Source organism: Hipposideros armiger, unplaced genomic scaffold (genome assembly GCF_001890085.2).
Source record: "Hipposideros armiger isolate ML-2016 unplaced genomic scaffold, ASM189008v1 scaffold_1316, whole genome shotgun sequence".
Taxonomy (NCBI): Eukaryota; Metazoa; Chordata; class Mammalia; order Chiroptera; family Hipposideridae; genus Hipposideros; species Hipposideros armiger.
In genome coordinates, this window is record NW_017732666.1 from 115,405 (window position 1) to 132,558 (window position 17,154).

Sequence of the window (17,154 nt, forward strand, 5' to 3'; positions counted from 1 at the left end):
AGCAGATTAGGGACCTTCACAGCACCAAACCTATTGACATGCACTGAATATTTGTTAAATACCAAGGAAAGGGCCGTGGACTTGGGTTCAAGTCCAAGTTCTGGCATCTCAAGTAGTCAGGGCTTCAGTCTCCCCTCTCTAGGACGGAGATGATGCACGCTCATCCCTTAAGTTCCCCCCCATCAGTCATGACATTGGGGAAAGTGTCTGGCAAACTGTAAACAAGCGGGACCAGTCCCGAGCTACCACAGGTCAGTCCTTTTCCTGGGCACCTGACTCAGGGCGTGTGGCTGGACCTGCAAGACCCACCCCACGCCACGTGAGGCCTTCGACTCGGTTTTTCTCGAGCCTCTTTGAGGATAAGCAGCTTCTTGCTCAGCAACAGGAACTGGGGAAGGAGGGGGCCTGGTCCCAGTGGAAACTCTTAACACACGCATGGATGTTCACAAGTGTTTCCAGTGACTAAGGGCCACACAAAGCAGCTGGCTGGTTCCTTCCTGACCACTTGTCCCAGAATGGCAGCAGAGCTGCTCTGACCAGAGCCGCCCCCCAGTTCTGGTCATCCTCGGCCACACGTCCCACTTCTGTGGGGGTGAGCCCTTCCTTCACCCCCAGGGCAGGGTCCAAGCTCCCCCCTTCCCACAGCAGCAGACAACACACAGGGGATTCAGCAAGCACATCAGTTTATTGACATTTACTTGCCAAAAACAACTTTTCCTCACTGGTCAAGGGATGAAAAGAATGGTGGGGCAGGGGGAGGATGAGGGATGTGGGGTGTTGTAGAGGTGGGAGCCAGAAGTGCTACAGTGGGCTGAAAAGAGGCTGGTCTGAGAGCAACAAGACCCCCATTTCAGAGGCTCAGAAAGTTTGGCCTAAGAGACATGCACTCAACCAAATCCCTTCCATCTGCTGGAGGAGAACCAGGCACTGCCCTGGCCCGGGTCTCCTGCTGGTTCTCACACAGGGCATCTTTCAGACCTGGCTGTTGCACTTGTGGGACCATGAACATCACAGTGGCCACGCGTCTTGAGCTAAACAAACAGGTGAGGCCTGGCCTAGCTTTATCTGCGCAAGCAGAGACAAGGTGACTGATCAGCAGGGAATCTGTGGTGCACAAATAATGGGAGAGGGTGGTGCCTGAAAGCATTAGATCATGACTCTAAAATGTAGTGTCAATCCGTAAGGTGGGTGACTAAAGGCTGGACTCCATGACTAAGTAAAACATAACTCTGTGAGCTGACCTGACTTCTGAACAAACAGACCTCTAAGACTGTCTCTGCTCATAAGGTGTTTCCATCCCCTTGGCCCTAAACCATCATGGAAACAGAAGAAGAGGAAGTGGTGGTCTGCCCAGCTGGGGCCTGGGACTGTCAGGGTGTCCCAGCCACCTCAGACCCTGAGCCTGGGACGGAGCGAGGGGACAGGACGCTGAGTCCCAGCAGGGCTGCCCCTAAGGCCCGTGCCCCTCTCGCCTGTTCCACAGGCCTGTCTTCTACCGTTTCTTCTTGGCCTCCTTCTTGGGCCTCTTGTTCGTGGAAGGAGCAGCAGCCTTGGGCTTTCTTGTCACCTCCCCGCTTCTGGGCTCAGATGGTTCTGCCTCCTGCGTGGTGATAAAACAAAGAGTTCTGCTTAGAGGAATCAAACCTGACACCAGCAAAACGAGATCATGTCTGAAGGGACTATGCAAACTAAAGCACGCCATAGAAACACAAGGGATGGACACCGTGGGTGGACATGTCCACAGGACTGCCCCAGGAGCAGGACAGTTCTCGGGAAAAATAAGGGAGGCCCGAAGGGGACGGGGAAGCCTTTGGAGTCTCACAGGCCTGGGAGAAATCTAGGCTCCTCCACGTTCACGTTCTAGCCAAGTGACCTTGTGGGCAACTCGCTTCTCCTTTCTGCGCCTTGGTTTACCCCGCTGTGAAATGGAAACAGCGATGCACACCGTGGAGGGCTGATGTGAGGAAGCAACAATGCATGGAGGGCACCAGTAAATGTGGCTGGACCCAGAGGCTCACCCTGGGCAGGGTCTGGTCAGAATTTGGATGAGAAGCCAGCCGTGGGGCAGCCCCGCTGTGGCTTACTCTCCTGACCCTGCTGTTCTCCCATTCCACCTGCTGAATGCCAGGGCCGGGAGGCGTGGAGTAGCTGCGCTGTTCGGTGGGGCCTGGCAGAGGTGCCTCATGGGGGAGGGCAGGGGGCAGCCGGGGCAGAGCTCTAGCTTCTCCCTAGGACTGGAGGAGCTTTAGTTTCTATGTCGTGTATGTTGTGATTTCTTCCCTGTGAGGTTTGGTTTAAACAAAGGTTCTGCTGCTTAAAAAAGGTTCCAAACCGCAGATCCAGCCCTGGCCTTCGTTGTGCTGATAAAGAAAGTAGGCTCTGGGGAAGGGCCGTGGCCCACGCCAGCCACTCAGGCTCATGTCAGAAGAATCTGGAGGACTCAGTCCTGCTGAGTGTCCCCTCCTCCCCGGGGTGATCAAGCCCAGTGGGCCACAGCCAGGCGGAACATTAGCAAGGGCCGTCTCGCTCAGAGAACACTAACGGCAGCTCCCGGGCCTTGTCCGGCCCACAGGCGGACTGCACTTAGCCTGCCGAGTTTATTTTTAAGAATTTGAGCCAGCTGGGAGACTTCCCATTCAAATCTGGATTCCTAGCTTTCTTGAAAACATCCAGTGACACTAGCCCTGAATCCCTTCCTGGAAGAAATGGGGTGAGTGGCAGCTGCCCCCTTTATTCAAGAGTCATGCCCCCCAAGGCCCTGGTGCCCCCCAACACAATGGTAAGAAAATGCTTCTCAGAACCTGTACTCTTTTATTAAAAATGGGACAACAAAAAGCAGACAAGAATATGAGGAGTGAACACACTTTTTCTGGAAGAGAAAAATATTTCTCCCTGTTTAATTGGCCAACCCCTAGCTTCCAGCTCTGTGCTTCCCAGCTCATCCATCAGCCCCTGGCCCAGGCCTCTGCCCTATAGAGGAGGCAGGACCTTGGCTGGGGAGGGGCCGTTCCCACCCAGAGGCCCAGTCCAGAGGCCTGGCAGCTCCCGCTTCTTGGCCAGCATCGTCTCCTCTCCACCCTGCCAGCAGAGACACCCGATGTAAAGGCTCTGCCCAGTCCCAGGCACCCACGGGTGATCTTCCCAAGATAATGAGGGGGCCAAGCCCTTCCTCTGGCCAGGTCTCTGATTGCAGCTCTGGACTCCCCCAGCCTCTCCCTCTGTGCTGACACGGTTTATGTAACTTGGCAAAAAAAGAAAAAAGAAAGAAGCCCATCAGAAAAACAAACAAACAAAACAAAGCAAAACCTCAGAGGAGCCAGTGTCAAGTGCACAGGCTGCAGAGCTCAGCGGGAAGGCTACTGTTTAAGGCAAACGCCACAGGGCACAATGTCTTTGGAGACCTTGGGAGCTGGAAACCATTCCCAGCGCAGTATCTGTCGGTCCCTGGAAACCAGTGGGACCCGAGCACCCTGAGCAATCAGGCCCGGATCAGGTGAATGGTTTATACATGGGGAACTTGTCAAGGCCGGCCAGCATCTCCAGCAGCCCCACTCTGACCTCAAGGCTGGGTGCCTCCTCAGGTTTCAGTGGGGCCGGTTCAGACGCCCCAGGGATGGTGACACCCAGCTGCCATCCCTTTGCTTCCCTCACTCCACAGACCTTCTGTCAGGTGCCGCATCTTCTCTGGCACCTCCCAGACCTCTCTGCTGATCCAGCCGTCTGTCAGATGACTGAGGCTGGATGGAGTCTGCCAGGCACCTCCACCTCAGCTGTCCCAGACCAAGCACGGCCCCTTCTCCAGCAGGCCGGGCCCTCCTTCCCACCTGTGGGCAGAGCAACCAGAGTCCCAGTGACCCCACCCTCTCCCTCCTCCCCACTGTCCAATCAGCCACCAAGTCCTGTTGATCTGACCTCTTCTACTTCTTGACTCGGCCACTCTCCTTAGCATCCAAGTCCCTACGTCAGTCCCCCCACTGCTAACCCACCTTCCTGCCCTCTCTGTGCCATTCCTCGTGCACCTGCCAAAGGAATGTTTCTAACGTGCACATCCCCCACCTGAAGCCTTCCAGTGGCTTTCCATCACCCACAGTCTCATGTCCCACATCTGGGGTGGCATCTAAGCAGGCCACCTCTCCAGCCTCATCTGTGCTCTTCTCTACCCCACACTGGGTCAGGCCCCAGGGCTTCCACTGGTCTCCCCTAACAAGAGGAGCACCCTTCTTTCCTCGGCCTTCCCGTAAACCCCAAGCCAGGGTTTGGCCAAGAACACACTCCTACTCACTATCTAGCCTTCCTTCTCTGCTCCGCTCCTTCTAGCAGAGTACATTCCTCCCTCCCCCCCTTCACCCCTCCTCCACACCTCCCTCCCGCCACCCCCCACCTCCGGAACCTTATAATGCCACTGTAGTTACATGTACCATAGTTACATGTTTTCATGTTGGTCTCCCCTGCTAGCCTGTGAGCTCTCTGGGACAGCTTTAATCATTGCTGAATGAAGAAATAAATAAAGGATGAATGAATGAAATGAAGGAACTGGCAAGAGCCCCCATAATCATGGGAACTTCACTCTTGTTTATCTCCATGAAAACACAACTGAAGACTGGGCCTCACTTTTTCCATGGGCACAGAGGATTTTAAGCCCCGTATACATACCCTAACTATGGCTAGACATAGCAACCAATAATAACAGTAACAACAGCCAGAGCAGCTGCTAATATTATTTACAATATGCCAGGCCCTGTGTTATGTGGTCTGGACATATCTTATTTTAGCCTCACAAAGTGCCCTAATGAGCCCCCATTTTGTAGATGAAAGAAGAGATACTTAGAGAAATTGTGGCTTGCCTAACATCTCAGCTGGTGAGTGGCAGAGCCAGCATTCGAACCTAAGCTCTTAACAGTTACAGAGGATAGGCTCTCCCAAGTTCCCAAGGGACCTGAAGGTTAACGGAGATGGAGAGTCTGAGTTCACTGTGAACTTGACTTTCTCTCTGTGCAGCAGCCCTTGGAACCACAGGTGACCATGGCAGGAAAAGAACAGCCTATTCTAGATTCTATCTGTCGATAGGTCATTCAGAAGCCCCTTGTTTGTGACTCAAGTTCCCACAGGAGTCAGGAAAGCCGGTTAATGCTCCCCGAGTCATGCTTTATTTTGTAGCTGAAATCAGCTCTCTGTGGGCATGTGTACATAGTACAGCCATCGAGTCATCTGCATGTATTATGTCTCCTCCTCACCCAGACCTCTCCCTCTCTTCCCCAGCTCAGTTTCTGGCATTATCACCCACCCAGTTACCCAAGCTAGAAAGCTCCGCGTCATTTCTGAGTTCTCGTTGTTCCCTCGTGCCCCACATCCAATCTGTCATGTCCACTCTACCTTCCAACAGGCTCCTGCCTCGGCCTGGTCGCCTCCGGACACGCACTCCTGTGCTGGTTCAGACCCCACGGTCTCCTGCCTACCTCTTTCAATGCACCAGCCTCCCACCAGCCTCACCACCCGCCACATTGCTTCAGAGTCTATTCTCCTGAGACAACAGTTTTAGGAGACCATTTTTTGCTTTAAAAGTGTTGCTGGTGCCCTCTTCGTATAAGACAAATTCCAAGAGCCTCAGAGTGGCCTCCAGGGCCATTCCGCTCCAGCCTTGACCCTATCTCTGGACACACCCCATCATGCATCCCACCTTGTTACTCAGGGCTACTGGCCAAGCCAGCATCTCCCAGGTACCCTGTTCCCTTTCACGCTCTGCATAGGCGCTCAGCATTCATCACCTACCTATTGTGTCCACGGGGTAATGACAAAGACAATGCACTTAGTGACGTGCACCAAGTAGGTGCTTTACAAACATCAGCTCACTGAGCCTCCCATCACCCTGGCAAGCCAGCCACTGTGAGCCCCATTTCACAGGTGAGGAAACAGGCTCACTGACACTCAGTGACTGGCCCGATGGGGGACGGCCATCTTCCCCCAACCTGCGGGGAAGCAAAGACAACTGTTACGCACGATTCGGATGCTGGGGTCCAAGTCACACAGAGCTGGAGCTCCAAATTCCTGGCTGGCAAGAATGACTGAATGAATGGCTGACTTTTCATTTCTCTTCACACGCACATTGCTGGTACAAGCCAGGCAAACAACAGGTTCTGAACGCTACAGCCCCACCTTTAAATCTGGGAACACCTCGCCTCCTCTGAAGCAAGTTTTAAGTTTCCTCGGCAATCACACTGTCAGGGGTAAAAGAAAACCTGGCTGGCCAGGAGGTTCCCGAGTCTGCAGAGATGTCCTCTGTGGACACAGCTCTCATCAATAACAAAGCAGCCCCCACAACCACTTACGAGGCCAGAAAATTGCTGCTATTCATCAGATTCAAATAATCGAAATCTGTGCCACAATGCATCAAATCCCTTCCAGCAGGGACAGCACACAGAATTTTATGATTTCCCCTATACAGTTCAGTGTGGATTTAGGCCTATAAATCAGGACAGAATGTCATTCTACAACAGACTGAAACTATTCTTTCCTCTAAAATGGCCCAGGGAAAGAAAACCACTGTGCTCGGCTCAGGTAGCCCCACACACCCAATCTCACTTGACCCTTAAGAACTCTGTGGGTCGGGCATGAATGCCCTCCTGTTACAGCTCAGGACACAGGCTCAGGGACATGGGGGTGGGCCGGCACCCAGACCAGGTGTGCCGGGTGCCAGAGCTCCTGCTGTCCGGCTCTGCACTCCTGCCCGAGGCCCGGGGTAGGCAGGTGCTGAGGTGGAACTAGCAGTGGCCTTGAGAGAAGGACAGGACTAGCTGAAACAGAGAGCAGAGGAGCTCGTCCGTGTGGGCTCAACAAAGCAAACAGAGACAGAGTCTAGGACGCACTTGGCAGGCGAGGAAAACCGTGATTAGAGAGAACAGCCTTGGGAGCTCATTCCAGACACAATTCAGCATGACGCAGGCCCTTCCCACTGGCTGGTCTGTGGCTCCTCGTGTATCCAGCTGTCTCCCCACAAGCCGGTTCACATCTCGAGACCATGTTTATACCTTCGCCCTACCCACCACACAGCAATATCTCCGAGACGGCTCGTTAAGTGAAAAACACACTGCCACCCAATTTAACTGCAAACTCCTCCCAAGCTTAAAAATAATACAGGGCAGAATTTCAAAGTTGGTTCTGTGGGCCTGTCTCCTGAGGTGTTGAGAATGGGTAGACACTTGCCCGAGTTAATTATTTGCTCGGGCAGGCTTCCTGGCAAGCAGAGGCCTAGTTAAAAATCTAGACCCTCGTGCAGAATTTTCCAACAGAATCTGAACTTCTAGGCCACTGCACCTCCGCTCCCAGGAAGGCTCCATCTTTTTCAGGGCTCCAAACACTGCAGGGCTTTCTGGCTGACAGTGAAGTGTATGTGGGCATCACACTGAAAGCCATCACTCTTGCCATCAATTCTGGTGCGTTCTCCCCTGGATATCAATGGTGGGCATCGGTTGTCTTTGTCTGCCCAGCACCCCCTTTCCCTAGGAGTGGCCAGTTAAATGAGGCCTGGCAGAAATGGTACCCATTACCCCTTCCACCTATGGGGCAAGGTTTGAACATGTGGCCAAGCAGAGGCCTTCCGTGCGTTTGCAAAGTGGGCATGGATAGAGAAATGGCTTCTCTTGCTTATACATCATGAGCAATAAGGATGCCAGCTGGGGCTGCTGCAACCATCTTCCTGACACATGGCAAGAGCCTCAGAACAAAGTCGACACTCGCAGGGAAATCCCCAGGAGGTGGAGAGACGAACAGAGCCCTGAAGGCCACTTGAGCCTCTGAACCCACTTGTGCCTTGACATTTCCAGTTCTAGGAGCCATTATAGTTTCTGGGGAAATGGCTGGAGTTGAGTTTCTGAACTTTCAACAGAAACTTTGCGGCAATCCACAAAGACAGTAGAGTGGAAATGAAGGTACCTGCCTAGGGGCTGGCAGCTGACTGGGGAGATGTGACCTAAACATATGAAGTGATTAGAACAGGCAGCACTTAAGCTACCAGGAGAGTTTATGATTCATTACCAGATGAACTATTACTATCTGCTACGTGAGATGCTGAACTAAAAGTCACCACCCACTGGCTCAGGGGTTGAGTGGATCAATATTCTGTGTAGAAACTGGTCCAGAGAGGCTTGGGGGGCATCTCAGGCAGGCTTCTGATAAGGTAGGGGCGACGGGCTCCTGACCTTTACTGCCTATTACCCACTCCTGAAAGCCCCAGAACTGGGCTCCCGCCTCATTAACCCACTGCACTACACTTTGAGAAAAGCTATGGACCGCCTTCCAGGAAGTGCCTGAACATGAAAACATCACATTTTTGTAAACAATTTCAGGGATCTTACAGACTTCTGAAGCCCATGTAGGGACCCCCCTAGGGACTCAGGGACTCCCTATTAAGAACTTTGTCCTATTGAAACCAGACTCCGAAAGGCAGCAGCCTGAACATGGAATCGTCGTCACATTGAGTAGCTTTTCCTCAATCACTTGATTGTTCTCACTGCCCAGTCTCTGTGGGGACTGGGTTTCCATGTGCTCTCCTTGAACCACTCGGTGGTTTTCACAGAGACCGCAGTCTCCTGGGCCTCTGCCCACTGCTGTGCCCCATCTCCTGAAAGAGCGAGAGGAATGGAGGCCCCGGCTTTGTCTGCACAGCACTGCTGCTCCTTTGGGACCTGACCTTCCCCTCTGGCCTTAGAGGTCACTCCAAGGACCCTCACCTCCCCCCACCCTGGCCATCACTGTCCCAAGCTGGGTCAGCTACAGTTCCTTCCCTGGGGAGTTTGAAACCGGGGCCAAGCAGGAAAGCAGCCTCCAGATGCTACAGCTGAAAGACATCAACTCTGGGAGCCGTTTGTGGCCACGGTTCATCTTACCACAGACAGCAAGCGGAGGAAGCCGGGCCCTGGTGGGAGACGTGAAAAGACAGGAGACAGGGAGCAGAGGAAGAGGGGGTGCAGATGGTGAGTGATGGGGTCCTTGGGTACCACGCCTTCCAGAGACCCAGCACATCCCTGCTCTGGACAACACCCCCATCTTTTCAGTGTCTCTACACTGCACAGAAGTTACTTCAAGTAGTTCGAGCAATGCCTCAAGTTCAGGCCTCTTCTGAATTTTAATTTCCCCTTAAAAGCTCAGCAACTCATTCTCAGGGTTTCAAGAAATAATACTATGTTGATAACATAATTCCCAGGTCTCTACTTCCAACTTCTCACTGGCGCTCCCTTTACCACTTGGATGTCTTGCTGTTATTTCACACCTAACACATGTAGAACTGAACAAAATTGGTCCCATCCTCCCAAAATTGGTCTGTGCTTCAGGGAAATAGTCTAAGGATTAGACCATTGGCTGCATAACGGAACCACCTGGGCACTTTAAGAAGATACTAATCCAAGGCTTCAGAGAATAACTGAATCTGAATCTCTATAGGTGTAGACTAGGCCTTTGAAAATTCCCCAGGTGGGTGCAAACAGATGGAGAATCATGGACCAGCCCAAGGATGAGCAATTCAAACTACCAACGCCCTAGCCCCTTGCTCATGGCAGACATCACTGATCGATTTCATTACTCTGGAGCTTAAAAGTAGCCCCAGAATCCTTTTCACCATGGTCACCATATAATCAATGGAATGAGAGATTAAACATATCTGCATTCTGGACTAGACAAAAACAGTGTAAGGATCTACCTTCTTATATTTTACAATCCAGCCTACAAGAAAATGCTTGGATGAAGTGTAGCCCAGGCTTCAATCAGGCTCAAACAAATGTTTGTTTTCTGGGGTCTTAGTTTAATGAGGTGTCAATGAGAAAACATTCTCATTTGGCTTAGGATTCTAGGGACTTTGGTTTTGATTTTACCAATTGGTTCTTGCTTCTACTATGAAAAGGAAGGGGGTAGGGTGGGAAGCATTTGTATATGTTCCGTTTTCCTTCCCTGATTACCCCCAAAAGAGCTTTCAAATAATCTTCTAAGTATTGAAGTACTGAAGTCATGAACTAGTTGCAAAAATCAGCTTACTGGAACAACAGGAAAGACATTCTTTTGCTTTTCAAAGGCTTTCCCATCATCTGGAGCCAAAAATATTATCTTCTGACCCAAAAAACCACTAATAAACAGTGTTTCTATAGGCCAAGCAACAGGGATGATTTTGCCCTAAGCACCACGGCAAAAAGAGCAAGATTGTTCTCCGGGTCCTGCCACCCCCACTTCCACCCTCTCCCACCTCCTGCCACCCCCACTTCCAGGTACCTCCCTCGTGCCTTATGGCTGCCTGAAGTCCCACAAGCCGTCCCCATTTCCACAGGCTCCCTTTTTCCTAAAACCCCCTTCTCTCCCCTCCCGATCCAACTTCTAAATCCCAGCTAGCTGCCAGGCACCGCCTCTAAGCACAGTCTTAGCACTCACCCTCTCTTTGTAAGATTGTTTTTGCACAGAATACAGTGTTTCCCCTCCATGTCTTTAGGAGTTTGGGGATTGAGCAAAGGCTGCCTTTTGGAGACACACAGAGGAAATCTGGCAGCAGAATCTCTGTATAATTGGGGGCCATTTGCTGATGTGATGCACCAATAAAAAATTAAATTAATGGTACTGTATTTTTTGCTACTGATCCATTGGGGGCAAAAAAAACCTCACCTAAAACAGTAAGTTTCAGTTATGAAGACAATTCACTTGTGTAAGCTTTATTCTCCTAAACTGCAAGATAAATTAAAATGAGAGTTTATGTACTATGTATTTTAAAAGATGAGGTTTTTGTTTTTGTCCCAAATTGACCTCTAAATGGCAGAGTAGGCGGAGGGAGGAGGAATGGAAGCATACTGTGGACCCTCTGTCAATTCCCTACCTTAAAAGATCTCACCTCCCCCTGCCCCCAGCACCACTAAAAACCTCAAAGAGATCAGTAAACAGCACCCCTTTTTCTCAAAGTTTGCTAAATTGACCCAGGCCTCTATGGCTAGCCTCGAAGGGTTAAGAACACAAAAGGAGGTGAGCGGCAGCTCCCCAAAAGGCCACACACCTGACTCTACATCTCTGCTTATAAAACAAGAATGCTCATGGCCTCCCTCCCTCGGGACTCTTAGCTGGCGTCATCAGCAGCCAACGACAATAAAAATGTTTGTTATTTATAATGCCCAATAGCATGTCAGTGTCTGTGAGGGCAGAGGCCCAGAGCACAGGGATTTCGTTTTTAGAGTGTGATACAATTGTGGGGTGGAAAACTCCAATCATGACCTCCTTCTCAAGATACCAGAATAAGAAATGGAGATGGACAGAACAACCCAGAGGCCACACACCTGTCTATGCTCACCAAGGTCTCCCCGCCCTCCATGGCTGCCCTTCCCTGTACCTTCTCTCTGTGCTGAGCCCTCTTCTCATCTCACTCCGTATTCCTTAGGAGACCTCATCCTCTCCCACTGCCTCAATCACATCAACTCCCAGATGTCGATCAACACTCCGCCTGGACCCCTCTCCTGATATAGGCCTGTAGACCCAACAGCTTGCTTGACAGAACCCCCTGGACATCTTAGACACTGAAAACCGAACCCAGCATGCTCCTGCCCCATGCCCACCCCAAGCCTGCTCCTTCTGAGGGGCTCCCCACTGCACCGGTAAATTGCCACCATCCTCCCAGCTACGCAAGCAGGATCTTGTGGGCACAGTCATCTCCAAGATACATGGATCTCCAGGATATACTATATAGTGATAAGTGGAAAAAAAGAGATGTGAAGCTGTATTTAATAGTGTGCTATCTTTTGTGTATCAAAGGGGGACAATAAATAAATAAGTGTGTGTGTGTGTGTGTGTGTGTGTGTGTCTCACATATGCATTTGTGTATGTTTTCAAAAAGAAACAAAGGAAGGACAAATCAAAATAATAAAAATGGTTACCTATATGGAGGGAAGAAGGGAACAGGGTGAACAATACTGAGAATAAAGGAAATTTCTGTGGCTGTATCTTGTTACATACTTTTGACTTAGGGAAATGTTTTATATAATGTTTTAGTTAATTCAAAAAGAAATGAATCCCTAAAAATTAGAAACCAATTAACCTAACAGCAGGTCACAGTGGGAGGGTACCTATGTGAAGAAAAGGATTAGTAAACACAGTAGTCTGACCAGACAGCCCTACTGGGACATATCTGTGGGCCAGAAAAGAACCACAAAGAAATCTTAAATTCATTCTGAGTCTTGGTAGTGAAAAACAAGATAGCTATTTTAAAACTACAAAATTTTTAAAGTTATATAATAAGTATGTTATAGGTGTGCAGAATAAAGTTATAGGTGTGCAGAATAGAGTTAACATTTAAAAAATTAAAAAAACTGCTGTCCTTAGAAAAGTCAGCTTGCAAGGTTGGCCCTTGGCTGGCATCTGGGAAACTGGATTCTGGGTGGTTCCCACCATTCCCAGAGCTGATAACAGTGGCTCGCTGTACTTAAACTGGTTGCGCAAACAATAAGGTTTATGCTGAATACCTGTTTTCCTTCTGGAAGTCTGAAATTTTGGTCCGTGCTAGGCAGAGGATGCTGATGTGACCTGTCCCCAGTAAAAACCCTAGGCAATGAGTCTCTAATGGGCTTCCCTGGTAGACAATATTTCATACAACTTGATGAGGCTCCCACGGAGACCATTTAAGCATAAAGAAAACTAAAATTAAGACATGGCAAATATACAAAAATACATGCTCAAAATGATACGATAGTCAAAGCTTCATTGGTTAAGTTTAGAGGTTGCTGGAGCCCAAACTCACTACTCTGAAAATTAATAAATAAAGGGAAAGAAGCAAGCCTTTATCCTGCCTTTTAGTGTGAATAGCATTTCAGAGTAACCACACAGGCAATGAGGAAAAGGTGTTCTTCACTGAACAATTCCAGCTAATAAAATGCAGAAGGAAATAATGGATCTAAACAATGATCGTCAATGGAAGCTAAAATCATTTAGGTAAAAGGCTGATGGGGATTTTATAATAGAGGGATCAGCTAACATCGCCTAAACCCACCGATCAATCCTAGAATCTCTAAATGTGTGACAACCAGACACCACGTGCCTGTTGAGGACATACAACAGGAAGTACACAGCAGCAGCTATGAAGTGTTCTCACCAAATAACCTGATCCGAATTGAATCAAGCCTCTATATTGAATTTCCTGTTGATGGGAAATGTGGGGAAAAGAGAAACATGGTAAATGACACTACAGAGAAGCAATCAGCCAAATCCTGGATGTGGATATCGTAGATGACAATGACCTGCTTTGTCCAACAAATCAATGTCATCAGAAAAATGGGGGTGGTGATGGCGGAAGAAGGGTGTATAGCTATAGAATAGAGTCAAAACAACAAAAAAGGCCATCGGATCATGTCACTCTCTTACTTAAAACCCGCTGGGCCCTGCCTACTCCGCTGGCTGCATTTCTGCACCTCTCATCACATCCCTCTGTTCTCTGGCTGCCGTCACCTTCATTCAGTTCCTTGAACTTGCCCCTTCCTTTATTCCTCGGCCCTTGCACACACAGTCCCCTCTCCCTGGGAGAGGGGGAAATAGCCAAGCCACTGCCCCAGGGTAAGGCCTTCCCCGTCGTATACACCCTCACAGAGCCCTGTACTTCTCAGGAAACACGTGAGAATTTGATTCATATCTGTCTTTCCCCTAAGGACTAGAAGCTCCTTGAGGGCAGACACCGCATCTTTCAGCAGAGCCTGACATGTAGTAGGCACCTAATAAAAAATCTGCTTGATGCATGTGTGAACAAATAAAGTATTAATCCCATGGCTCGATGCCACCAGGTGGGAATTTGAGGACACATTACATCAATAAAGCTCGGCATGGTCCCTGATCTCCATTTCTGTAGTATCTATTTCTGGTACCCAGAACCCAGCCCCAGGAGCTGAGGCTTACGGGGAAGGACTCACCGCCTCGTGGGACTTGGGAATGGGTATGATGATGGCTAGCACACAGATGAGCTGGAAGATGGCGCCCAGGAACAGTCCGTACCGTAGCAGGTTCTCCAGGAAGGTGGGCTCGGGCACCTCGGGAGGTGAGAAGTCCAGGTCGGAGGCCATGGCCCCAGCTGCCTGCTATCTGAGGTCTTCTCTGACTCACCACTCTGCAGGGTCAACTTCTAAATGCAAAGCGTAAGTGTCATGTTTCTACAACTGACTTTTAAATGGTCCCATTTACACACACACACACACACACACACACACACACACACACACACACACACGAATACGTAAGGTGACTGTGGTAAAATGTTAGCAATTCCCGAATCTAAGTCGAGGATATATGGATAGTCATAGTCACAGACCATTCTTTCACCTTTTGTTTTTATTTATTATTTATTTATTTATTTATTTATTTTTTAAGCTGAGCCATCCTGCTACCTGTTGGCAGCTCAGCAACTGCTCAGCTCGGGCTGGACTTGAACCGCTGTTGCTCAGAGCTCAAACTCTTGAGTGAGCTCTTAACCAACTGAGCCACTTGGCCAGCCCTTCACCTTTTGTTTTTAAATGTTTTCAGGTCTTGGTTGTTGTTTTTTCAAAGATTTTTATTAGGGAATTGGGGGATGGTAACAGCGCTGGGGAATTGGGGGAAAGGGAACAGACAAGTTGCTGTCATTTTGTTCTTCAGTCTAGTTGTGGAGGACATTGCTTCACTGGCCCAAGTTGGCACCATCACTGTGCTCTTCCCGGGCGAGACAGATCAGTCGCCGGCTTCTGGATAGCCGCTCACGCTGGCTGCTGGCCGCTCACGCTGGCTGCTGGCTACACACGGTAGCCCGTGGCAACCCACTGCAGCCTACGTCGTCGCCAGCGACTCAGGGCAACCCAGCTCCAGGTTGAGCTGTTGTTCAGCATCTTAGCTGTGGAGGGCAGTGTCACTGGCCCTCATATGTGGGATGCGAACCGGGGCCCTCTGGCATCTCAAGCCAGCTCTTAACCATTGCGCCACTCGGCCAGCCCTCATTTTATTTTGTATAGGGTGACAGGAAGTGCTCTCTGAAGAGAGACAGGAATAAAGTGGCAGAGATATGAAGTGTGAGGGTGAGCTATTGAATGCTTCAGGGAAGCATATCCCAGGCAGAGTAAAAAGCAAGTGCAAAGAAGGCTGTAAGGAGAGATATGAGTCCAAAATGGCCAGAGAGTGGGGGCTGCCCTTGTAGGATGCTGACACTTCCAATTCAACTGAGTAAAATGTAAAGCCCCAGAAGGGTTTGGAGCAGAGAAGTGACATGGTCTGACTTACATTAAATGAGGGGAGGTGGGGTCCAGGGTGGACACAGGGACATCAGTGAGGAGGCTGCTGCCAGTAACTCAAATAAGAGATGCTGGGGACATGGACGACAGGGGCAGTGGTGGCCACCGGTGGAAGGCCCGGCCTCAGCCCATCTCCGTAGCCTTTGCTTTCACCAGGGCCCCCCGCTACTCAGACCCTAGTTGAACTGAAAAAGCTGTCTGTAATACTACAAGAGCACGAGGCTCTCTCACAGTCCCGGGCCTCTCCCCGAGCTGTGCGCTCTGCCAAGAATGCCCTTCGTACTTCGGCTGCTTGGCGAAGCCCCCACGGTACTTCTAAGGCTTAGCTCAAGTGTCACCTCCCCAGCATGCCTTTCTTATTGCTTCCTCATTCCTCGGTACGACTGACTTGCTTCCCCTTTACCACAGCCCCCATATGCGGCCTTCTGTCCACCTCAACAAAAAAGGGGCAGACTTACTGTGGAACCAGGCCCCCCTGATTCCCAAGACCTTTGTGTTTTCAGAGAGCTGTGCCACAGTGCAATTTTCTGCTAAATCTGAGCTGTCCAATATGGTGGCCATGAGCCACATGTGGCTACTGAGAGTTGAAGTACAGCTAGTCTGAACTGAGAATGGCTGTTAAGTTAAATACACAATTCAGAAGATATTATTAACATAAGAACGTAAAATATCTCATTAATAATGTTTCATACTGATTACATGTTGAAATAATACACTGGGTTAAATAAATTACATTATTAATTTCACCTGATCTTGGGGGGGAAAAAAAAAAACAAAGCCAGAGGATTCACTTTCTGATTTTAAAACTTACTACAAAGCTACAATAATCAAAACAGTGTGAAACTGGCATAGGATCGAGGCCAATGGAATAAAATAGAGAGCCCAGAAATAAATCCTCACATACATAGTCAATTGATTTCCAAACAAGGGTTACAAGATCAATGCGGAAGGACAGTCTTTTCAACAAATAGTGCTGGGAAAACTGGATATCCAGCTGGATACAAGAGAATGAAGCCAGACCCTAACGTTACACCACATACAAACTTTAACTCAAGATGGATCAAAGATCAAAACTTAAGAGCTAAAATTATAAAACTTATAGAGCACAGGAGAAACTCTTCATGACATTGAATTTTGCAATGAATTTCTTGGATGTGACTCCAAAAGCACAGGTGACTAAAGAAAAAATAAAAAGGACTTCGGCAGAATTAAAAGCTTTTGTGCATCAAAGGATGCTATCAAGAATGAAAAGATAAACTGGAAAAGATTGGCAGTGTCTCAAAAATTTAAATACAGAATTAACCATATGATCCAGCAACTGCACTCCTATATACCCAAAACAGAAGACAGGGACTCAAACAGATACTTGTGCACCCATGGTCACAGCTGCATTATTCACAATATCCAAAAGGTGGAAACAACCAAGAGTCTACGAACAGATGAATATATAAACAACATGTGGTCTATACACACAGAGGAATATTATTCAGCTATTAAAAGAAAGGAAATTCTGACACACGCTACAACATGGATGAACCCTGAAAACATTATGTTAAGTGAAGCCAGTCACAAAAGGACAAATACTGTATGATTCCACTTATATGAGGTACCTAGAGTAGTCAAATTCATAGAGGCAGAAACTAGAATATAGGCTTCCAGGGGCCTGGAGGAGGGAGGAATAAGGAGTTATTATTAGAGGGGTCGTTTCAGTTTAGCATGATGAAAAAGTTCTGGAAATAGATGGTGGGGATGGTTATATAACACTGTGAATGCCACTGAACTGCACACTTAAAAATGATTAAAATGTGGCCGGCCGAGTGGCGCGTTGGTTAAGAGCTGGCTTGGGACACCAGAGGGCCCCGGTTCGGATCCCACATATGAGGGCCAGTGACACTGCCCT

The 17,154-nt window shown here is 49.2% G+C and overlaps 1 protein-coding gene across 2 annotated transcripts in view; it reads right to left on the reverse strand.

Moving 5' to 3' along the window:
• Window positions 1-666: 666 nt before the first annotated feature.
• MANBAL (mannosidase beta like) overlaps window positions 667-17,154 on the reverse strand; it is a 23,261-nt gene continuing 6,773 nt past the window's right edge. The window contains exons 2-4 of one of the 2 annotated variants that reach the window (XM_019633462.1): window positions 13,911-14,119; window positions 3,661-3,824; window positions 1,615-3,241 (exon numbers count right to left, since the gene is read on the reverse strand). In XM_019633462.1, the coding sequence (XP_019489007.1) occupies window positions 2,971-3,241; window positions 3,661-3,824; window positions 13,911-14,060 (585 nt within the window). In that variant the 5' untranslated portion in view covers window positions 14,061-14,119 and the 3' untranslated portion in view covers window positions 1,615-2,970. The other variant, XM_019633463.1, reaches the window with a different exon arrangement.